The sequence below is a fragment of the Sarcophilus harrisii genome, chromosome 3, assembly GCF_902635505.1.
Source record: "Sarcophilus harrisii chromosome 3, mSarHar1.11, whole genome shotgun sequence".
NCBI lineage: Eukaryota > Metazoa > Chordata > Mammalia > Dasyuromorphia > Dasyuridae > Sarcophilus > Sarcophilus harrisii.
The window spans coordinates 394,794,200-394,819,602 of NC_045428.1; the positions used below are offsets into that span (position 1 = coordinate 394,794,200).

General features: G+C 34.8%; 1 protein-coding gene across 1 annotated transcript in view; it reads left to right on the plus strand.

Moving 5' to 3' along the window:
• Positions 1 to 25,403, plus strand: part of PDE11A (phosphodiesterase 11A) — a 452,396-nt gene that overhangs the window by 405,013 nt on the left and 21,980 nt on the right. Inside the window, exon 19 of the mRNA XM_031960412.1 lies at positions 1,314 to 1,397. Coding sequence (XP_031816272.1) covers positions 1,314 to 1,397 — 84 coding nt within the window. The remainder of the gene's footprint in view (positions 1 to 1,313; positions 1,398 to 25,403) is intronic.

The following is a 25,403-nucleotide window of genomic DNA, read 5'->3' on the forward strand; positions in this document are numbered from 1 at the left end:
ATCTGAGGAGATTGAGACTAATATATTTAAAGGATAACCAACATAAATATGGAGGTTTTTGCTTTATTGTTCAGGCATGTCCTACTTTTTCTGACTCCCATTTGGGGTTTTCTTAGCAAAGTTACTGGAGTCTGTCATTTTCTTCTCTAGCTCATTTTACAGATGAGGAACTGAGGCAAACAATGGTAAGGGACTTGCTTGTGGTCATATAACTAATAAATATCTGAAATCAGATTTGAATTCAGAAAGATGACTCTTCCTTTCTTCAAACCCAACAAAATTGGAGAAAAGAGGAAGACAATGAAATACTGTTAATTACATTATGTTTGAAAGAATCTCTCAGATTGAGCAAAGTAAGATTTTTTTTTTTTAAGTTTATGGATACAATCCAAAGATGGGTGGCATGGTACAGGGGAAATCAGAGTGCTATGCTGGGAGGACAGAGTGTTAATAAAACTGTTCAAATAATAAATTACTTATGTTCAAAGCAGTGAAGCTTAGCAAGTTCAGTAGGAGCTACCAGAGTATTTAGAGAAATTTAAAATAGTATCAGACATTATCAGAATTATCAGTAATGAAAATTAAATAATTGAGTAAACAGGTTTTCTTTGTTCTATCTAGAGGCAGAAAAGTTTACATTAGTTTCTTCAAATTAGTAATATCTACTAGTATCTCCAAAATCCTTTTCATTTATGTGGAAGTTTCTAAAAAGCTGAAAATTCTAAAGAGCCTGATTCCAAAGATGGAAATTCAGAAATTCTGTGAAGGAAGAACACCATCTAAAAATACAAAATAAGATACTTATAACAATTAAAACTCATAAATTAAGAACTACCCTTGAAGTAGGCAAATTTCAATTTTATTAATTTCAAACAAAGCATCTTCTTAGGGCTTTTTGCCAAACTATCCCATTCTATTCTATTCTACCTCATACTGAAAATGAAATTCTGTTCTATTTTTGTGGCACTAAAATCTATGTCCTCCCTTTAAAATGGTACCCACTTCCTATTGACTTGAATTTAGAAGTAATTTCCATATTTGTAAATAATTTTGAACTAAGCAATTACATGCTATAAATCTCAAAAGAAATTTAACATAAATCTCATAAAAACAAGTGAAAATCCTTTATTTTTCACCATAGATAAAGGAATAAGATGTGTGTGTATGATTATAAAGATCAGTTTAATCTGTGAAGTGTTCAGTTTTTAAAACTTGAATCATAACTACAAAATATTATATGAAGCATGTATGAAATACCCATGTATAATAAAGTGTGTTTGTGATTTTTTTTCCTCTTCCCTCCCCCATTGCAGGCTATTTTTGATCGAAACCGAAAAGATGAACTGCCTCGGTTACAATTGGAATGGATTGATAGCATCTGCATGCCTCTGTATCAGGTAACTTTTACTTGTGAGTGAGTGAGACCCCAGTCTCACTTAGGAAAGAAAAAGCAAAATAAGCCTTGAAAGCTTGGATATTAACACCTTTCAGGGTGTTTTTGTAGTGCTTTAAACTTGATTTGCTGTCTTTTCTCAGAATACTGAACATCCAATAGGAGAAGGAGCTGTTTATCAGCTGTGTCTGTAGCGTTGGGCAGTAAACTCTCTGAAAGCCTCAATTGCCTCTTCTGCAAAATAGGTTTTTAGAGAAAAGGGTTGTATAAGGTAACGGATTTGTGTTCTGTGGTTTTATGAATTCCTGAAACAAATTCTGAACTGGATTTGGAGTCAGGAAGATTTGAATTCAAATATCTACCTCTGAAGAAATACATGTTGAACACAAGGATGGTTCAAATATGGCATCTCTTCACTTCATTGATTTTCAGAGGGCAGACTACTTTTTGTTGTTATTACTGTTATTACCCCATTTGGGGTTTCCTTGACAAAAATAGTGGAGTGGTTTACCATTATTAGCCATGTTTCTTCGAGCAAGTCATTCAAACTCTGTGAGCCTCAGCTTCCTATAAAATAGGGGTGATGCATATAGCACCTAGTGTGTCTCATAAAGTTATTTTGAGACTCTAATGAGATACTTGTAAAGTGCTTTGCAAAGCACTTAGTGCTTTCATAAACACTATTTAATATTATTGTTCTTATAATTATTATTAATGTAACCAAGCTATATATGACAACTGCATTTTTAACATGGTATGTTTAAAAACAGAAGTTTGAATCAAAGACATCCCCCTAGGTGAAGTAAAGATAATAGTGAACTGTTCCACTCAAGTACCACTTTGGAAATCTAGTTTAGTTGGGAGAAAGGAAGATTTTCTTATATTAGCAGTGACAGCTAAGTGTATATTGACTGTTTGCTTTTATTTCTATTTATTTGTTTGGGAAAGGAAAACCTGGTTTGTTCTTTACCCCCTACTTAGTATGAATCAGATTGGGCCTCATTTTCACTTCAGTTTGAAAAGCCCATGTAGAGAGAGCAAAATCTATTTAGTTTCTCACTCTATGTAACTTCCATTAAAAAACTGTATTTTTTTTAAGGACTTTGCAGCCATTATGCCCAAGTCTTATCTACCATTTCATTTTTAGTACTTCTGAGATATGCTTGGCTTTTTCACATTAACCTGGAAAAAGAGCTGTCATGAAGATGGAAATTTCATTTCTCTAATGGCTATAAATAATAATGCATATTCATTCTTTGAGTTTTAAATTATCCATTGAATCAGTAATAAAATGAAATCTGAAGTGCAAAGTTGAAAGGGAACTTAAAATAGATATTAGTCTAAATATAAAGAGGGGGTAAAGTGTCTTTATTCCTTTTAAAAATTGAAGCATTGGATAGAAGAAGTTTTGGAATTAAAGTCATCACTCCCTAGTAATATCTGCTTTTATTTCTGATATTCTATTTATTTAAAAAAAAATTTCTGATACTATGACTCCAAAACATGTAACCATTTGGTCAATATCACAGCATTTGTATTTAATTGTGTTTACTTATTCAACTTCAGCTACTTCCTTGACATAGACCAATAATGATGAGAAGAAGCATGAAGATGAAGATCTGGCTCAGTCAAACCTGTCTGTGACATATTCAAGTCCTGTCTATGACATATTGTAGTTATGAGATCCTGGAAAAGTCCTTAGTTTCTCAAAATTCTAGGCAGCTCTTGGACAGTATCAGTTGTAGACCAGTTATCCATAAGTGTTGGTAGAAGGAGTTTCTTTGCTTAGAAGTTTCATATCTCAATGACATCATACATCTAAGTCCCTAGCAAGGAGCCAGTCTAATGAGATGTTCTATAAGAGCTGCCTTTTTCTTATTCTGAGTGCTCAGATTCAGATGCAGTAAGTCATATAACATCCTCAAGATAGACAAGCCAATTCACATCAGCAATCTACTATTGTCTATTATGTGTCAGGTGCTGGAGCTATAAAGACAAAAATGATATGATTCCTTGCCCTGAAGGAACTTCTATTCGGTTAAGATGAGGATTCATGAGAACCAATGTAGACCTGCCCTTCTACACATAATAATTGCATGTTGATTGATTGATATACTCAGAAGCCTTACTATTTGATCTATCTCCCTAGTTGGGTTTGGGAGGCTGTTAAGAATATTAGCTTGGCACCCGGACTTGCTAAACAGGAATCAGCACATTATTTTTCCTTAAATTCTAATAAATGGTGGAAATGGTCTTTAGATGTTTGTCAATATCAAATCAATTGATCTTTTCAATGGAGTGACACAGATCTTTTGGCTCTTTTTTTTTACTTTTAGGCATTTTGAGAGCTTCAGGTAAAAAGTATTTTTGTTGTTATTCACTTATTTTAAAGGTGTCTGACTTCATAGCCCTATTTGGGGTTTGCTGGGCAAAGGTACTGGAGTGATTTGCCATTTCCTTTTGCAGCTCATTTTACAGATGAGGAAACTGAGTCAAACAGGGTTAAATGCCTTATCCAGGATCATACAGTTAGTAAGTATTTGAGGCCAGATTTAAACCCAGGAAGATGAAATTCTATCTAAAATTCTGGAACCTAAGTTCAAATAACCAGGTTCTTGGACATACAAAAGCAATTCTGCTACTATTCTGCATATATATGTTTTAATTTCCACATAGGGCAGTTATTAGATTTTTGTTTTATTTTTGAACAAATTAAGATGCAAAAGGTTAAAAATATGAGAGGTACAAAATAAAAGAGATCAAATGTCCACCTGATTAATTTGGCACCAGGTTCATGGCCTCAGTCTTCAATCAATAGGCCTTCCACAAATCACTTTTTTGCTGAAATTTTCCTTCCTTTTATTTAAAACACTAAGACCAAGTGTGGAGTTTTGTTGATGTTGTTTAATGCACAGTATGTAATGTTTGTTAGGAAAGTTCCGATTTTTTAATCTATCAATATATCTTAATGTAGGATGAAAATTTTAACCTTCCTGTGATTGCTTCTCATTTTGATGATTTTGATATCTATCCAGACACAGTCACTGATCTAAATTGGGATCAACAAAAACAAATAGACTATGATGAAGGGACCTGAGTGAGCTGAACTAGTAATAGCTAGATTCTCCCAGCTCTATTAGCAATTTAGGAATATCCTGTGGTCAATGTCATATCAACCCATACAAATCTTGTTAACATCCTTCCATAAACCCTACATGGGGAAGTCTATCCACCCTGCTGGGAGCCTTCTATGGAATATATGGATTGTTTACTGATTATTCCTCCCTCTTGCCACATTACTAGCCCTTTTACCCCATTGGCTATACATTTCTCTGATAGCATTCTTTACATTGTATATCTTATGCAGTTGTTCATTTGTAATATGTTATTGCTTGATATGGCCTACCATTCACCTGTCCATTGCCTTGTGAACAGCCATAGCTTTTAATTCTTCCGAGACTGCTATTCTACAATTTGTGGAATCTTCTAAATTCAATATTTTTTCAATTAGAAGAGTGTGGTTATCAAAAGATGAATTTAGGGGCAGCTAGGTGGTGCAGTGGATAGAGCACCAACCCTGAAGTCAAGAAGACCTGAGTTCAAATGTAGCCTCAAACATTTAACACTTTCTAGTTGTGTGACCGTGGGCAAGTCACTTAACCCTGTTTGCCTCAGTTCTTCAACTGTGAAATGAGAGAAGGAAATGACAAAGCACCCCGTATCCAAGGAAAGCCCCAATGTAGTCATGAAGGGTCAGGCATAATTGAAAAATAACTAAAATTTCATGACTCCAGGCCCAGTGCTCTATCCATTGAACCAGCTAGGCTGTCTAGCCCCCATTTCTATAACACAATTTCAATCTCTTAACAGCAGTCCTCCATTAACCTGTAATTCTAACAGAGAATCAAATAAAAATAAATTAGTTTTGTAAGAGATTACTTGAAGGAATGAGCCATCTGGTAATCTTGGTGTCTGACTTAGAAGTTTCTTGAGAAAAAATATCTAAAACAAAATTTTTAAAAAAAGGACTTATAGGTACATTTTGATTGAGTTCATAATAACAATAGAGCTCCATAAAGCAGGAAGTGCTCTCATCCCCCTCAACAACCTAGGAGCCACATAAAAAATTCAGCCTCCTTAAGCTCACACACTAAGGAGGCACGTATGTAGCATTTGCTATATGAAAATAGCTGAGCTTTTCCCATATTATTCTTTCCCATATTTTTCTAGAGAAAGAAAAGGGTCATATCATGTAAGAGTCATGATATATCTGTGAGAGTATTTTAATCCAAATGAGTACAAGAAGCCTAAGTGGGCAAGGAAGCATCCTAGCATGTTCCCCAGGAGAAGATGGTTGAAACTCTGGTTAGTTAGCTCAATCCTAGCAGGATATCTCTGAGGAATAGATTCACATATGATTCCCCTGCTTTCTGCTGTCTTTACATCCTGCTGTGTATCCATTAGCCTGCTGCTCAGCATCTTTAACAAAAAAAAAAAAAAAAAAACACAAAAAAACAAAAAAAAAGAAAGAAAGAAAAAGCACCATCAAACCTTGAAGTCATTGCAATAGCAGCCTTAGGGATAAACAGAAAACCTGATGTCACAGTATCACACTGAGCTCCTCTTTGGATTATCAAACTTTGTTGTTATTGTTGTTGTATTTCCCTTCCCAACTTAAACCTCAGTGTACTTAGGGCTTCAGCGATGCACAGCGGCATTGGAAATCTATTTTACAAAAGTTTGAAAATTTTAGTTCAAAATATGGAAACTCATTTCAACTGTTCCCAAAGTATTTTAATTTCTGGAGAGCTTTTCCTTATAGAGGATGCTTAAGGATGTCTCTAGGCAGAGGCTAGCCAGCACAAAGCTCCTTCTATATTGAGAAGAAAAAAAGTTTTAGCTCGGAGATTTTGTCTCATTAAGAATGCCATGGGATCCCTTCAGCAGACTGGCCTCTCAATTCTAAGAGTAGAATGACCTTTGATTTTCTTTCAACTTTCAGCTGGAAAAATAACTTATGAATGTATGCATCATCATTATAAATGGTAATAAACACTTATAGAGAAGAGTGTAGGATGAAAAGCAATAATGAATATGTGTAAAAAGCAAAAACAAAAAACCTTGGATTTGAAAACTATCAAGTGCAAGGAGAAGACCAGTTGCCCCTACAGAGGGATTTCCCAAGATAACACAGAAAAGGTCCTTTATCATCAACAATAAAAGCAAAATGTTCCTCGAATGGTTTGTTTCTCCAGTATAGATTTTAAAATCAAATAAATAAGTGAACTGCAGAATGACTTTCTATGACAGGAATTTAAAATTCACTTTCTTCCCCATAAAGAGCTTCATAATCGAAAAGCTACAAAATTTACAAAAGAGAATAGAGGATTTATTTCCAGTCATTTTTTTTAAGTTCAAAAGAAAAATGAAATTTATCAGGGGAGAATTTTTATCTATTATTATATCTCTGCATATATTCTTATATATAGATATACTCTTTGAATGAATATTGTTCTACCATTTCTGATTTCCTCATAATTTATTAGTTCTTTTGGGGGGGCAGGATTTATAATTTCCCAAGTGTAAATAGAGAATTCCCAGTATAGAATTTTCACTACTAATGCAGATAATCCCCTTTCCTATAATTTATAGTTCCGGGGAATTGCCTGGAACACTGAGGAGAGATTAAATTACTTGGTCTAGGTCACATAGCCAAAATATGACAGTAGAGTGATTCAGCCCAAGTATCCCAAAGACTAAGCCAAGTTCTAGAGCTACTTCTTTGTTTTTAAAAATTGGCTTCATGTTCTTTATATTAGATATTACTTACATTAAATTTCTTTATATTCCTTTATATTATATTACATGTCTTTATCCATCTTTATTGCATTATGGCATTTCACTGTATTAACTTACTATTTTGTTCAAATGTTTTTCAATTTTGGACACTTAGATGGTTAGAAATTTTGTACAATGACAAATAATAATTATTATTAAATATAATTTCCCATGTTTACAAATTTATACACATTCACGTATGTTACTTATATATCAAAGATGAGCAACTCATACTATATAAAAGCTCTTTCTGGAATATGTATCATAGAATAACAAGTTTTTATAACCTTATGCATAATTATAACCCTATGCATAATTTTATGCAGTCAACAGCATTTGTCAGGGGAGTGCAGAGTAGCTTGCCCAGTGCATAGGGTACTTCACCTACAGACAGGAAGGCTCATATTCCTGAATTCAAATCTCCCTCAGATACTTATTAGTTGTATGACCCTGGGCAAGTTGCTTAACTCTGTTTGCCTTGTTTTCCTCATTTGTAAAATGAACTGGACAAGGACTTTAATATCTTTATCAAGAAAACCCCAAATAGGGTCGCAGAAAGTCAAATATGATGGAAGTTATTCAACAAAAAGTATAGGTTTTTTTTTTAACAAGTAATTTATTAAGGTTGTATTAGCCATTATTTCTATCATGTTGAATAAATTGATGTCTATGTACTTTTCAATGCTAGAAATTTTCTAGGTGAAGCTTTCCCCCACATTGATGTGAAATTACCATAGGTATCATATACAGATAGCAGTTGTCAAAGAATTAGAGTATAATAAAATAAAATAAAACTATTCCATGAGCATTATTATTTTTTAAAATCAGAAGACATCTCATACTTTTAACGGAGACTAAAGTTATCATGATTAGTATAACTATTTCAATACTATAGGTATAAAATAAGATAGAAGTGAATAAGAATCCTTTTTTACAAAATTCCAATTAATAGGCATTCAATATCATGACCATATTTATAGGACTGACAAATGGTTTAACAAAGCTCAAATGTCCTTTTATTTGCATAAATTTCTGAATTCCTGAAAAGGGGGGGAGGCTTAATTCTAATTTACTTGGGGGTCACTTTTCTTATCTTTAAAATGAAGGGATAAGACTAGATAACCTCTAGCCTTCTTCCTAGTTCTGGATCTATGACCTTATGACCTTATTAAAAGTCTTTACTTATTTAATGAAACAATTCACTTCATTATATTGTTTACTGAGATATAGTCAAAGATTACCATAGGACCTTGGGTTCGAATATCTACTTCAGTAGTTAGTAATTGTACATAAAGCATTTTATCTTTGTGAAGCTCGGTTCCATGTCTATAAAAATGGGAATCATATTCATGCAGTCTTCCTCATGGAACTATTGTGAAGAATTTCTGTCTAAACCACAAAATACCACATAATTATGAGCTATTGTGATTGTTTTTGAAATAAAAAAAAGCAATGTATTTTGCCATTTCAAATAATTTATCCTTTTCTTTAAACAACAACCTGTTTGCTCTTTTATGATACTTAATCTAGCCCATAGATACAAATGTAAAACCAGTTCACATCTTATCAGATGTGACAACAAAAGTCCCAATTTTTATGATTAGAATCATCATAATATATTTTACTCTCTATAAAGGCTTTAAAGAAGGGTAGGGCTCTTAGATAAGATTTAGGACAACATTTCATCCTTCTTTACTTCCATTGTATCATAAGTCTAAGTCTTGGTCTTGCTTTTTCTTTGTCTCACTGGTGACTATTTATTATTTAATAAATGCTTATTGATTGACTGAATGAACCATTGTCATTTCTTAAGTCCATTTATAAATGTTCCCATTTTATTATTTTAGTGTACTTAAAAATTGTTTTCCTCTTTCTATCTTATTTTCCTCTTCAGATTGCAATAATTTTAACCTTAAGACTTCATTCTGAACAAAATTTTTTTCAAGGGTCTCCTAAGGCTTTATTTGGTTGAATAACTATCCAAAATTTCTTTAATTTAATTTTCATTTGGAGATTCAAAATTTATTGAGTTCCTTTTATGTTATTGTAAAGTATCTTCCATAATACAGTGGTAAATGTTCCCTAAGAAAATTCAAAATGAGCCTATCAGAAATCTTGACTAGTGCTATATTATTGTATTGTATTTTATTATTATTATATTTTATCATTGCCATGTGCTTAAATATATTAAGTCATTATTGCTGTATAAGTGACTTGCCTATACTCACATTGATACAACCATCATTATGGCTGAATACATCAGATCTTGTTTAATCCTGTGTAAGGGTTAAACCTATTGTATCTAAGGATATTGCCAAATAGCAATTATAGTAAGTCTATCATGATAGTAAAGGTTTCTTCAGCCTGATTCTCTAAAAGAAGAACAAAGGATTAATTTTCTAACAAAGATCTGGTTATTCTTGTATATAGGAGAAGAGAGGAATGACCAAAAAACTCTTTGATTCCTATTTGTTACAACTGTCTGCTTTGGGGAACAAATAGCATTCTGATCCAAGAGCATAATTCTGGGCTTTTCTTTTTTTTCATATATGTTATATACTTTTCTGATATGAGATTACCTTAATCTAGTGGACCCATTCTTTTCTGCCTTTGTGGTCTAGGGGTGGTCTACAACTAACTATATGAACATCCTTACAGAATCAAGAAATGCAAGTACAAAATACAGGAATGAGACTCTGACTCCAGGCCTGGCACTCTATCCACTGTACCACCTACGTGCCCAATAATTTTATGAAAATAATGAGAAATTTATGATAATAATAAATTTATAAAAATAATGCTCACAAAATGTTTTATATTAAAAAAGGGAAGAAACGTTATAGTTTCATTATAGTATCAATAAGCTTTAAGCTTGCATCTGCAGTGATCAGTGTTCTATGCAAGACTGAGTCCCACTTGGTGCTATACTCTAAACACTTAAATGAGCTCATTAATGACTTTCAGGGAGAGAACAGGCTGACTGTGGAGTCACTACATTATGGATTTCTTTTCTAATGGAAATGTATATTTGGCAAAATATTCATCCTTGTATTTCATTTTTTACTTTATCTTTTCTAATTGCTAGTTTTGCCTAAAAGTACAGTCACAAGGAAATAAATCTATTTCCAAGGGCAATCAGCTTCCAGAATTCTTTCATATCCTATTTTTATAATATTGATAGTGAAACGCTAGTTGTGCAGGACAACTATAGCTGTATGATCATATGTGCTCAATGAACTTCATCTTGTAGGATCCGAATCCCAGATGATGTTGGAAAGGGCAGGACACAGGTGAACTTTCAGGTCCTCAGAATAATTCATGACACTGATACTTGGGAAAAAAAATCAGCTTTTAACTTAGAAACTAGGAAGGTTTGAAGATGACATATAAAAATGGAGTCTGAAAGACTCATCTTCCTGAATTCAAATCTGACCTCAGACACACACCAATATGACCTTGGTCACACTGCCTCAGTTTCCTCAACTGTACAATGAGCTAGAGATGGAAATGACAAACCACTCCAGTATCTTTGCCAAAAAAATCTCAAATTGGGTCATGAAGACCTGGATACCACTAAAACAAGTGAACAAGATGAAAATAGCTAAGGGTCATCTTATAGAAAGAAATATCAAATTCCATAATGTTAGTTTCAATGTCAGTTTTCTGACAGTAAGGTAACACTTTAAAATATTTCCATCTGAGAACACTTTCTTGTTGTTTAGTTGCTGAGTTGTGTCTAATTCTTTGTAACCCTATGGACCGTAGTACACCAGGTCCTTTTATTCTCCAGTATCCAGGTTCATATTCATTTTTTACATGACACTATCTATCCATCTCTGTACCCTTTTCCTTTTGTTTTCAATGTTTTCCAACATCAGGATCTTTTTTAATGAATGTTGTCTTCTCATGTAGCTAAAGTATTTAATCTTAGGTATTCAAAGGACAACATCTAAATATACTAAATAAGACATTTGCATAGAAGTTATATATTGTTTGTCTGCAGAAATGTTGGAGTCTGTTCTCAGATAATTTTACAGTTAAAATTTTTATGCCTACATTGCTATTTCTTGATCTTTCTCGATTGAATCCTCTCTCATTAATGCAAATCCTCTAGCTGATTATCTGGAAGCCCCCCTGAGGCATAAAAAAAGAGAGAAGAAAGATAATGAGGGCTGAGAATCCCTTTGCTGGGCCACACATGAGTTTTGTCACCTGGAGAATGTGTTATTTTTCTGTATGTTTTTTTAATGGCTTTGAGGGAGCCATCTTCACCTAGGCTGCCTTCCCAATAATCTGTAGCTAGTTAGTTCATTAGCATTGTGATAATGAGCCCAAAGTCATGGGTTCAGTTCCCATGTGGCCCTGTTAACTTTTCTTTGTTCCTTAGCCACAAACTCTATACCATCTTAATTACTCCAGCCAGAGATTCAATGTTTCTAAGAGGAACTAGATGAGAAAGAATAGAAGAATCGGTGGAATTTCAAAATCACTGCTTTTTTAAAATGTCAAAAGCATCATCTTCACACATAAAGACCAGCATATTATAATTTTTTACCTATGTCGATTGTAAAGGAGCTCTCCCATGTGTATAAGAAAGGATGTGAGGTAAAAGATGATGATATTGCTAAGTCCTGATCAGTTCTCATTTGTGGATGTGAAAAAGATAAACTATGGGATTCCTTGTTCCCTCATCCCCAAATAATAGCAAAGGGCTGAAAATAGGGTCAGAGATATTCTTTCTGAGTTGGCAAAAATGGTTACATACTTAATACAGGATAAAAAATGGTGTCCTGTCTCTCTTGGTTTTCAGAAAAAATTTTAGCTTACTATAGTAAAAGATAGATACCTGGGACAATGTCATAGAATATAAATAGACCTATACTGACAGATTTGGACGCAAACCTCTCCTCTGACACCTTTTAGTTATATGACCATGCTCAAGACCCTTGCTCTTTCTGATCCTTACTTTCCAAACTTGTAAAATGGGTATCATAAAACCTGCCATATCGACCTCCTCAGAGTTGTTGTGAGGATCAATTGAAATAATGTATACAAAGAGCTTTGCCTACTTTAGAGCAATATATGTTAGCTATTTTTATAATTATTATTAGATTTAGACATTTCTAGAAATGGAAGTTCTAAGCTAGAGATACAATTAGTCTTAGTTTAGAAGCCATATAGCATATAGTAATGTAGATACAAAGAAGAATGGTTGATTTGTTAAGGTCATTAGAGATTATTCAATCCCACTACTTTTACTATACAAATAAGAAAAAAGGACCCAGTGACGTTAAGTGATTGGTTCAAAGTTACAATTGTGGGTTAGGTCTGACTCAGGCTATTCCTCTGGTAGCTTAAATTTGATATTAAACCAAAATGAGACAGTCAATAAGTCATCCAATCACTAACAAAAGATTTGCTTAGCCATAGCAGGAGAAGGATATTCAATAAAGAAAAGTACTGAAGATGCCTTGAGTTGATTCAAGTAAATAAAGGTCCCTTCACTGATTTACCCATCTCACTCATTAAAAGTTAGAGCTTCCTAAAGCTCATAACAACCCCTTTGGACTCAGATGGTAAGGAAATTGTATCAACAGTCTACAACTTTTAGACTCTTGAACCACCTGAGACTTGAGAAGTTTCAGTCCCTTTTAAGGAAAAACTAGCTTAACTTTGTAGGGTGGGGAAAGGAGAGGAATTTGTCTTTTGCTTGGGAGGAGTTAAGCTATTTTTTGGTATCAAAGTAACATACCAAATCATTAGCAGAACCAAAACTATTTCCCTTTTTATACCCACTACTGGGTATGTATAATATGTAAAATATGTAAAAACTCAGGTCCAGTGTATAAGACCTGAATAACATAGGCATAAGTATGATTATATTTGTGAGAACTGAACTACCCCCAAAAGATTCACTAATAGAGATTCTGCAAAGACAGGGCAGCTAGATAATGCAGTGGATAGAGCACCGGGGCTAGAGTCAAGAAGATTCCTTTTCATGAGTTCAAATCTGGTCTCAAACACTTATATTTGCATGACTCTGGACATATCACTTTACCCTGTTTCTCTTAATTTCCTCATCTAAAATGATCTAGAGAATAAAATGGCAAACCACTCTAGTATCTTCACCAAGAAAATCCCAAATGGGATCACAGAGTCAGACATTACTAAAAAATGATTAAACTATAAAAAGACACATCAAGAGAAGAAAGAAGAGAGCATCCAAATGAGTAAGAGTAAATGAACCCCCAGAGGAAATGAGGTGTCCCAAGACTGAGACTCAATATACAATCGAGTCATCTTTGGGGCCCAAACAGAGAATAAGTCTTTCCTTTTGAAAGCTAGAAGTAGGCTAAGGTAGAAAGCTATGGATAGTGAATCAGGGAAAGGGATCCCAAGAACAACTATGGAAGAAAGGACCTAAACTTATAAACTCTGAATCCCATACCCTATAATTGAGAGCTGGTGAGGCAGATTCCCAAGGACTAAAACATGATAGTTCTTGCTTGTCCTAGGAAAAAAACAAGGGAATTAGAATTGTTAATGTTAAATTCAGTCTTGGGCAAGTACCAGAAACCAGGATTAAATTCCAGGTATCTTTCAAATACATTATCTTTGGACCTACTTCTTGCTATCTATTTTTGTACCCTTACCTATTGTATAGTGCTTTGTCACCACTCTTAAAAACACTGAAGAAGTTGGCAGTGTAGTAATCAGGGAATAGGGAAGCAAGAAGAAACAGAAAAAACAAAACAAAAAAAAAAAAAAAACCTCTTTATTCTAAATAGGTCTGAAGTTAAGAGAATCTAGGAATTTAGGGAAAACACAGTGGACAATCTAGTAGGTATTGCCAGCTGGCTAGGTCAAAGATAGGGTCATATAAAAATGGTGTAAATTTTGGAAGAGTTAGCAGTGGGCCCCTGATCCTTGTCTGGGGATAGAACATGCTATTATAATCCCCATCTTTCACATAGCAGCATGCATAGACATTAACTACCCTTACTTTGTGTGTGTGTAAGCCTGCCAGTAGGATGCCCAAGAAGCTGATTGGCTCCTCTTGCATGTTTCATCTTCAATTAGTGCACATCTCTACCAACTAAGCAGTGTGCCTTCATTATTTCTTTTAAAGGATGACACACTTTATTCTGAGATTCATCAAAACTCCGAATTTACACTCCATGGATTTTTTTTTATTTAAAAAGTTAATTGGTATTAATATTAGCAGGAGGGAGCATTGTCAAAAGATGAGAGCAGTGTATCAGGAGTCAGAGAATGTAGACTGTAAAATGAGAGGGTTGGATTTAGTCATGGTCGCTAATCTCTCTTCTGGAGTAGCTAGATGCCAGTGTATAGAGTGCTGGGGCTGAAGTCAGAAAGACTCATCTTTGTAAATTCAAATCTGGCTTCAACTCTTACTATGTGACCCAAAGGAAGTCACTTAACCCTGTTTGCCTCTATTGGCTTAATATGTATTTTAAAAATGACTTTGAGAAAGAATTGGCCAAACACTCCAGTATCTCTGCTAAGAAAACCCCAAATGAGGTCAGGGAAAGTTGTCCACAATTGAAAAATGACTTAACAACGTCTCTTCTAAATCCATGTCAGTTCTAAATCAGTGATCCTACTGTTTAAAGAAATTAATTGTTCTAAGAATTAATTTGCTAACTTTCACACTAATCTTTAAGTGTTATGTAACCCAGCTCTGTTTTTCCTTCCTACTTAAATTTGAATCTTCTTCTAAGAGTCAGCTCCTTCCTGGGTCTAGTCCATAGGTTTCAGATTAGTTTGGCATCAGAAGCTTGTGACCTGCTTTGACCCAATAGCCATCATTTCTCTCTGTCTGAGTCACAAGCCTTCTATTTATTTTACATGTCTGTTAAGGTTAATTAAAAGGATGCCTTAGTATTCCCTCTATATACTCGATCCTCATGCATTTCTTTATTCCACCAATATTTGAGTACTCTCACGGGACTAAGAGATGAATCTTACTTTTTCCCCATAATTGGCAGAAACCAAGAAAAAATACTATTATACAAAATGGAAATTCCCATGATTGCCTTTTTCAATGGGATTTTCTTTCTCTTCACAGGATCATTGCTTTATTCTTTGAAAAAGCTTAATCTAGATTTCCCCTCTTCTTTCTCATATACTGTATGTACCATATGTCATTTGATATGAAATTTACATGCACAAGAATTCCTTGTGGATAATAAGGTATTTATTCTGAAATTCATCAAAATTCTGAATTTATATTCCATGCTTTTTTATTTAAAAAATTAATGGGTATTAATATTAGAAGGAGGGAGCATTGCCAGGTTTTTTGTGAATGACATGCTATTATATCAAACTCCCAGACATTGTATAACCTCCTATAAAATATCGGCTCATAGGAGTTTGACCCAGTGGTATAGATAAGAAAAACATAGGGGATGAAGAAGTTTTATTTCTCAGATTATTACCTGCAGCTATTGGACAGTCTATAGAACTGGTCCATCATTAAGTATATTTGAGATATGAGTTGGACCTATAATTAATTAGTCCGGAGAAAGAGAGCATGATAAAATGCTTTCAGGAAACTGTATAGTTCCCTTAAGGATCTCAGACTTCTTCCAAAAGTAAAAGAATTGACACCTTGTTATGCCAATATTCTACCAGTGTTGTTATATGACTGTGGCTCATGGAACGCTACAGTTTTTAAGAAATTAAAAATAAAGAAATTTTTTTTTCCATGAGGAAAGAAGTGTTGGGAATGAACAGCTGTAACATGAGCCCGGCATATAGCAAGAGCAAGAGATCACAGGTAGACTCAGAAAAGAGTGTTTCCTTAAAGTCTTCTTAGTGTCAGGAGAAAGCAAGAAAGGCCTCCAGAATGGGTAAATACCCTGTAATGAATGAACTAGGTGCAAATGGACAGAAGTCCTATAGGATGAGTAGGCCTAAATGAATGGATTAAGGAAATTACAGAAATTATAGATACATTGGAGTATTTGTGTCTTATTAGCAACCATTATAACATAGGATTCAATATATTTTGGGCATCTAGGGAACTAAATGTAGAGAGCATAGAGCTCAGAATCAGGAGGGTCTGAATTTGAATCTTGCCTCAGAAACTTACTTACTGTGTGATCCTAAACTAGGATTTAACCTCTTTGTGGTTCCATTTCTTCACCTGAAAAATATAACAGCTACTTCACAGGGTTGTTATGAGGTTCAAATGACTTATCATATTTAAGGAGTTTTACAAACTTTAAAGTGCTCTATCTATGCTAGCTATTGCTATTATTATACTTATCATTGACATAAGGCTTAGAATTAAAATAATCTCACTTTATGACAGAAATCATTTTCTAAAAGGTTTTAAATAAATCTTTTCAAATTAAATTTAAACAGAAAGTTTTATAATTTTTAAAAATAAAGTTACTGTGTATAAATTGGAATATTATAGGGTAGAAGTAGGTATGATGTGGAAACATATCATAACTTAACATTCTCTAATTAAATTTTCTTAGTCTTGGCTTCTTGGGAGCAAAAGAAACTGCTTTTCCTTAAGTTTTATTAATATTAGAATCTATAGGAGCTATACTCCAATCCCCACCCTTTCCGCATACATAGGGAGGGAAGGAGAGGGAAAATAAAGGGAAAGTTTTAATAAGACATACAAAATAAAAGTTCCTGATTTTCTGAGAAAAGACCCAGAGGGATAGCTTGCTGGTATGCTTTGGATGGATGCTGGAAAATACCACAGAGAGACCTACCTGTATTTATGACAAGTATGTGTATCCTTGACAGTGAGACATTATTTTCCTATGTTTCTGGAAAAGTCTGATTGACATGACCAATGATAGCTCAGCTTCCCTTTTCTCATCAATGTGAATGACATGCTATAGACTGGAGCTGTATGAGCTGCCTTCTAGTTAACTGACAGTTTCATTTCCTGCTGAGTTTGAGGAATCTTGGAGAGAGAAGGAAGGAGAACCAAAGTGGGGGTTGGGGGAAGAGATCCTGAAGGAAGGTATCAGATATTATCCAACTGTTGCAAGAGAACTTGAAAGTGCCTGAGGTAGAGTCACTCAAATGACAGAAATGGGAATAAGAGCATTATCATCATTATTTCTATTCATACTTAGAATTTCTATAGCACCTATATTTCCAGACTACACTGAAATAAGTTTTTTCCATTATTTCGGTCCCATTGCCTTGTGGCACATGTTAGAATGGCTCTTTTTTTTTATGGATTTCAAAAGTGTTTTGGTGGGAATTTTAGCCTTAAAATTCACAGTTTCTGAGAGCAAATAAACCTGGAAGCTACTGGAATTCCAGCTAACTTAAGAGTAGATTTTTTCCCCTCAAATCTTAAAACAGAATAACATCAAAAGTCTTATTTTGGTAGAAAGGAAAGTTAAGATGTGAGGAATCTGGATAGAACATTTCTGTAACAAAAGTATAATAATTTTAGAAGACTCTTTTCTTTTTATAAGTCAGCTCACAAGCATTAATTAAGCTTTTATTAAGTGTCAGGCACTGTGCTAAATAATTACCAGGGTTACAGAGAAAGGCAAAAATATGGTTCTAGTTTCCCTGGTTTCATCAAGATTCAACTCAAAGCTTTGCACTTATTCAAATCAAGAGACCTTTCTCAGTTTTCCTCCCATCTTAATGACTTTTCTTTGGAATTGCCTCCCATTTACACTTTAGAGGGTTTTTTTTTTTAATTATTTACACTTTCAGTTTCACATTTTCTCCCTCCCCCTACCCCATTGCTCATCCTTTGAGAAGGCAAGAAATATGATACCCATTAAACACCAATTTCTGCATTAGCCTATGTTGTATAAATTCTTGTATGTACATACCTGTTTTCATGTGGTCTTCTCAATTAAAGTGAGCTTCTTAAGAACAGGAATTGTACTTCTGCCATTCTTTGCATAGATCTCAGCATAGTACCTAACACATATTAGGCACTTAGGCTTGTCAGAGGGCAGCTATATGGTGCAGTGGATAGAGTGCTAGGCCACTCATCTTCTTGAGTTCAAATCTAGCCTCAGATGCTTATTAGCTGAGTGTCCTTGGGCAAGCTGCGCATTTCCTTTTTATAAAATGAGTTAGAGAAAGAATTCTGGGAGATGACTAAAAACCATTACATTGAATTCCCAATCCCTATATTTTTGCCCACCTGCATTTTGGATTTCCTTCACAGGCTAATTGTACAATATTTCAGAGTCGGATTCTTTTTGTACAGCAAAATAATGGTTTGGTCATGTATACTTATGGTGTATATAATTTATATTTTAATATGTTTAACAAAAAAAATAAAAATAAATAAAATGAGCTAGAAAAAGAAATGACAAAGCATTCCAGGATCTTTGCCTAGAAAACCCCAAATGGAATCACAAAGAGTTGGACACGACTGAAATGACTCAGAAACAATAATGTTTATGAACAGACAAATCTAAGATAGTATCTCTCCATGCAGAAAAGCTGGGAAGCCTTCTTACAGGAGAATTGAGATCTTTCAGGAAAGTGAGAAACACACGATAAAGCACAAGTAGTCATTGCATAAATGGTTCTATTTGGCTGATATGTTGAATAGGCGGCTCTTTGGCTGTGGAGAATTCAAGCAGGCTTGTAACCTTCAACTATTACATTTGCCTAAGCATTCAGCGGTCAGTGATGAGAATGGAGACTGTGATCTTGTGAGTTCTATCAAGAGGTTTCCTATGTGGCCTCTCATTCCAGAGTTCATCTCTGTAGCCAGCACCGGCCTAGTGCTCTGAGGAGTCAGGAGTAACATTCAGGGTTCCAGCTCAGTGGTAACAGAGATATAGCCATCCTGCCACATTTGTTCATGAACTTGATGAGCAGGACTAATGCTATATAAGAAATGAGTTGAATTTCAAGCCTATTTTGAGCCAGAGACTAAGGTGATATAGAAGAGAGTATATCTTCAAGCACTGGAAGAGGATAAATGATTGAATATTTGTTCTTGTACTATCTTGTAAAACCTATTAAATGGTTAAATGGAAAGAGATATAATCAGTCAGTCAGTTTTTATTAAGTGCCTACTATGTGCCAGGTACTGAGCTAAGCACTGGGGATTCAAAAAAGAAGCAAAATTTAGTCCCTGCCAGGAAACAGCATGCAAATATATACTAAGTAAGCTACATACAGGATAAATAGGAAATAATTAAGAGGGAAGACACTAGACTTAAAAGAGGTTGGGGAAGACTTTCTATAGAATATGAAAGTTTTAGTTGGGATTTAAAGAAAGCCAAAATACTCAATAATTTGAGGACAGAAAGGAGAGCATTCTGGGGAACAGGAGAGAGAGAACCAGAGAGAATGGCAGGAGCCAGTAAGTGGAATATCTTGTCCATTGAACAGCTAGTAGGTTAGAGTCATTGGATTGAAAAGTATGTGTCAGAGAATGAGATGTAAGACTGGAAACATAGGAAGCTGGGTTATAAAGGGCATTTAATGTCAAATAAAGCATTTTGTGTCGATTCTGGAGGCAAAAAGAAATAATAGTTTATTTACATGGTCAGACCTGCACCTTAGGGAAATTATTCCAGTAGTTAAATGAAGGATGGATTGGAGTAGGCAGAGACTTGGAACAGGCCCCCTAACAAATAAAGGAAACACAACCAGTTGGAGGTTTGAACTAATGTCAGACAAGAGTGGGGGCACATACAAAGGGGGCAAAGTAGCAGCACATACTGAAAAAGTGGAGCCAGAACATACCACTAGCCTGGTATTTCTAGCCACATCTGTTTCGTTCCTTATTGTTTCAAGCCAGATTGATCTAATACTGCTGATGGCCAGTTATGTCACTTCATTTGAAGTTATGCTTCAGTAGGCCCTCAGAGTGTTTCTTCTGCTGACCCAGTTGGTAAACGAATCCCACTTCAGCTTTCCATACTGCAACGACTTTTGTCTGTTGCTCACATCAATTCGCCCCATGTGGACACTTAGCACAGCAGGACTGTAGGGAACATGGCTTTGATGCTGGGTAGGGATTTCTTTTTTTTTTTTGTCTTTGCCCGTAGCCAAAACTCAATAAATGTTAGTTGAATTGAATTGAGGTGAATTGAATTGAATTAAATTGCCCTTATCTTGATGCTTCATGGTCCACATTTCAAACACCTAGAGCAGACTGGGAATAACTCAAGACTCAATAGTGGAGGCATGCATAATTCAACCAAGCAAGAATTCATGCTGAAATTCTTCCAGTCACAGTCCCTTAAAAAGTTTCACATCGTGGGCAGCTATTTGGTGCGGTGGGTAGAGCACCAACCCTGAAGTCAGGAGGACCTGAGTTCGAATGTGATCTCAAGACACTTTTTAACCCATCCCAACTGTGTGACCCTGGGTAAGTCACTTAACCCCAATTGCCTCAAGGGAAAAAAGTTTCACATCTTCAACTATTAGCCAACTCAAAATGAATATCCCCTAGATATCTTAAACTCTTTCCCAAACTGAACTCATTGTCTTTCTCCAGAAATCCCTCCATTCTACCTAATCCTCTAGATACTTTTAAGCATACCACCATCCTCCCAGTCACCCAGGCTAACAACCTAGGCACTCCCTTTACACCTCCCTCATTCCCTCTGTCTCCCCAACTCCAATCAGTGTCAAATCCCCCTTTTTTTTTTTACTTTTGTAACATCTCTTCCACAACTCCCTGTTCTCTTCTGGCCCTGTATTTAATTAATTAATTAATGCAGGGCTTCATTACCTCATGTCTGTACTCTTACAAATAATCCAAACTGCCTGGTTTCCCTGGCTCATCCCTTCCCACTGAAATTCATCCTCCATTCATCACTAAAGTGATTTTTTCTAATGCTCACTTCTTTCTCTACTGTCTATTTCATAACTCTACTATCTCTCTGTTGCATTCATGATCAGATATAAAATCCTGTTTATCTTTTAAAAACCCTTCATAAATCAGCTGCTTCCTCACTTTCAGTCTTGTTATATCTTAGCCAGGTCCTTCCCCATGGAGCTTTGATCCATGTGACACTGGCCTTGCTATCCCTCATGCCTGAAATTATGTCCTTTCTCCTCTCCTCTTAGATTCCCTGAATTCCTTTGAGTGTCAGCTGGTCCCACCTTATCCCAGTCATTAATCTTAATGCCTTCTTGCATTAGACTGTAAACTTCTTGAAAGCAGGGACTATGTTTTTTTTTTGTTTGTTTGTTTTGGTTTGTGTGGTTTTTGTTTGTTTGTTTGTTTTTTGTTTTCTGCCTTCCTTTGTATTCTCATAATGCACATAGTAGGTTCTAAACAAATGCTTATTAGCTGACTCTGAAACCTTGGATAAATTATATAATTTCTTGGGACCTCAGTTTCTTCATTTGTAAAATAAGAGAATTCTAACAGATATCTTAAGACCTTTTAAGTCTTAATCTTTGATCCTTGGATTATTTGTATCTACCTCTGGATTTATTTGTGTCAACCTCTACAAACAGTAAGCACTTAATAAATGGTTTTTACTGTTGACCAGTCATGTCAGACTCTTTGTGACCCTTTTTGGGGTTTTCTTGGCAAAGATACTGGAGTGGATTGCCATTTTCTTCCAGGGCTCCTTTTATAAATGAGGAAACCAAAGCAAACAGGATTAAGTGACTTGCCCAGAGACACAACTAGTAAAGTGTCTGAGATTAGATTTGAATTCAGGCCTTCCCTGACTCTAAACCAAGCATTCCATCCACTGTGCCACCTAACTGCCCCCAATAAATGTTTATTTATTTGAATTGAATTGCTACCACCTTCCAACCTAAGGAACATTGGTTATTTTAATGCATATGCTTTGTAATTTAAGAATAATAAAATGTTAAATCTGGAAAAAACACACTTTTATAAAATCCCATTTATGAATGCTTTGGAAGGCCAGAGAGGCCTTTGGGATTGTTTAGTACTGTCTTCTAATTTTATAGATGAAGAAACTGAGACCCAGAAAAATCAAATTTAAAGTTCTATACCAAGGCAGAGGTAAGATTGATGCCTATTCCAATGCTCTTGTCACACCCCTTCTGTAATACATTTAAAGCAGGTAATTACATAAATGTATATATATATATATATATATATATATATATATATATATATATATATATGTGTGTGTGTGTGTGTGTGTGTATTTTATATATATATAATATATATATACATAAAATTTTATATTATCATATATAAAATTACTTGTGCACATACATGTATATACATGTATTACTGTATGTCTATATACAAATGTGCATGTATTTGTATATGTACACACTTACATAGACATCTAAACAGAATAAAACAGAATTAGTAAAGTAGCATGCTTAGGATTGTACCAAGATACTACCAAGAACAAGGAAAATAGAATGAAAAGTCAGCAAATAAGGTAGAAAAGATAGTCCTGGGAGGAACAGAGGAACTGTACAACCCAGCCCAAAGAAGATAAATGGATAATTTAACAGCCATTCAGTTTTTAAGAAAGACAAAGAACAAGCTACATTGCATCAGAAAAGGACTAGAAATGATGATGGATGGAACACTTCAAATAAATGTTGAACACAACAGAACCACGGTTGCCTGCAGAATTCCCAGCTGACAGTAAATTTGAGGAACTAAATAAGGATATGAGACTGATATGGATTGAAGAGTTTTTCAGAATCTATTTAATGGCCAGGTAGGGGGTATTGATCGCTATTTACTGGAAATGTTGACTAGAAATAAGGCAGTCAGCTTACATTTTGCATTTATATGTACATATATATATATATATATATATATACATATATATATGTACATATATATATATATACTTACATACTTACAGTTAGATATATATAGATACATATATGTATATATAGTGAGATATGATATAGAAGCATGAGCTATCTGTCAGAGCTATATTGCACACTAGTAGAAAAATTAGGTCCACACCAAATCATTTCAGGATTTATAAAATATACCTATGATTTCCTTTTCCCTCCTGGAACCCTTCAATCAGGTGATATCATCCAGCAACTCAAACATTTTTTTTTTTTTTACATGACCAAAACATTATTTTGCTGTACAAAAAGAATCAGACTCTGAATTATTGTACAATTAGCTTGTGAAGGAAATCAAAAATGCAGGTGGGCATAAATATAGGGATTGGGAATTCAATGTAATGGTTTTAGTCATCTCCCAGAGTTCTTTTCTGGGCATAGCTAGTTCAGTTCATTACTGCTCCATTAGAAATGATTTGGTTGATCTCGTTGCTGAGGATGGCCTGATCCATCAGAACTGGTCATCATCTAGTATTGTTGTTGAGGTATATAATGATCTCCTGGTCCTGCTCATTTCACTCAGCATCAGTTCGTTAAGTCTCTCAGGCCTTTCTGAAATCATCCTGTTGGTCATTTCTTACAGAACAGTAATATTCCATAATTTTCATATACCACAATTTATTCAGCCATTCTCCAACTGATGGACATCCATTCAGTTTCAGTTTCTAAGCCACTACAAAAAGGGCTGCCACAAACATTCGTGCACATACAGGTCCCTTTCCCTTCTTTATAATCTCTTTGGGATATAATCCCAGTAGTAACACTGCTGGATCAAAGGGTATGCACAGTTTGATAACTTTTTGAGCATAGTTCCAAACTACTCTCCAAAATGGTTGGATTCGTTCACAACTCCACCAACAACAACAACTCAAACATAACAGCAAAAGGACTTTTTCTAGAAGATTGACATTCTATAAGAATACACCTTCCCTTACATAAGTCCATTTTACTATCATTGGTCTCAGTTTGTTCATTTGTAAAATGAAATCAAATGGATTTCCCATGAAATGAGATTAAATTTCTAGATTTAGTATTGTTTGATCTATGATTTTCAGCAGAGTTGTCCTTTCCCTGTTAAAAGGAAGTAAAATTTGAATGTTCAAAAGTTAGATTACAGTTATCCAGCATTTCTGAAAATGGAAGTTAGCTTATAGCTAATTTCTGTATTTGATTTTTCTGTTTTACACTGTATTTCAAAAATGAAAGAGAAATTACCAATATTGTGATACCAAAAAAAAAACCTTTTAGAATGCTAACTTTGAGAAATCTTTGATAAGTATTTAATATCCTAAAAAGAATTTCATTTATTAATTCAATACTCATCTATTAAGAACCTTGCATTTGTAATACACTGTTAGGCTCTAAGAGAAGATATGACATATTTCCCTAGAGAAGTTTTGGTTGTTGTTCAGTCATCATTCAGTCATGTCTGACTCTTTGTGACTCCATCTGGGATTTTCTTAGCAAAGATACTAGAATACTTTGCCATTTCCTTCTCCAGGTCATTTTTCAGCTGAAGAAACTGAGGCAAACAGGACTAAGTTGCTCAGAGTCACTGGAATTCAGATCTTCCTGACTCCAGGCTCAAAGCTCTATTCACCGTGTCATCTGGACATTGCACATTTCATTCTAAGTGCTTTGCAATCAGAGATTGTTTAATTCTTTTCACTTCTATCCTCAGCACTTAATAAATGTTTGATGGTGGGTTGATTTCTTCAACATATATAACTAATCAGGAATTTTAAAGAAGAAAAGGAATAAAAGATATTAAGAAATTGAAATGTAGGGCAGCTAGATGGCACAGTGGTTAGAGAACCAGCCCTGAAGTCAGGAGGACCTGAGTTCAAATCTAACCTCAAACACTTAACACTTCCTAGCTGTGTGACCCTGGGCAAGTCACTTAACCCCAACTGCCTTAGGGGGAAAAAAGAAAAGAAATTGAAACCTAGGAAAAGAATATGGGACAGTGATATGGTGAGGTCAAAGGATGACAGGTAGACAGCTGGAGGGTTCCATATGCACCCTTGAGATATCAGGAAAAAGCAAAGAATGCCTTGAGCCTATTGAGGAGATCTCTTGGTGGGACATGGACAAGAGTTGCCCAGGATGGGTGGGTTGCAATCTACATTACTGCACTCAAATCATAGATCTACTTAAATATTTAAGTATCATTAAGCCATACTTGGCCCTTAAGGTGCATTAGTTTTTGTGTTTTTATTTGTAAAAAATTGATGGCCACATCTTGCAATATCTATTCTTCAAAACAACCAAAGAGAGGAAGAAAAGAGATTTCATTAATGAACTTCCCAACACCATGCTCTGATGGCAGGAATAGGGTTGCTTATAGATTTTCTTATTA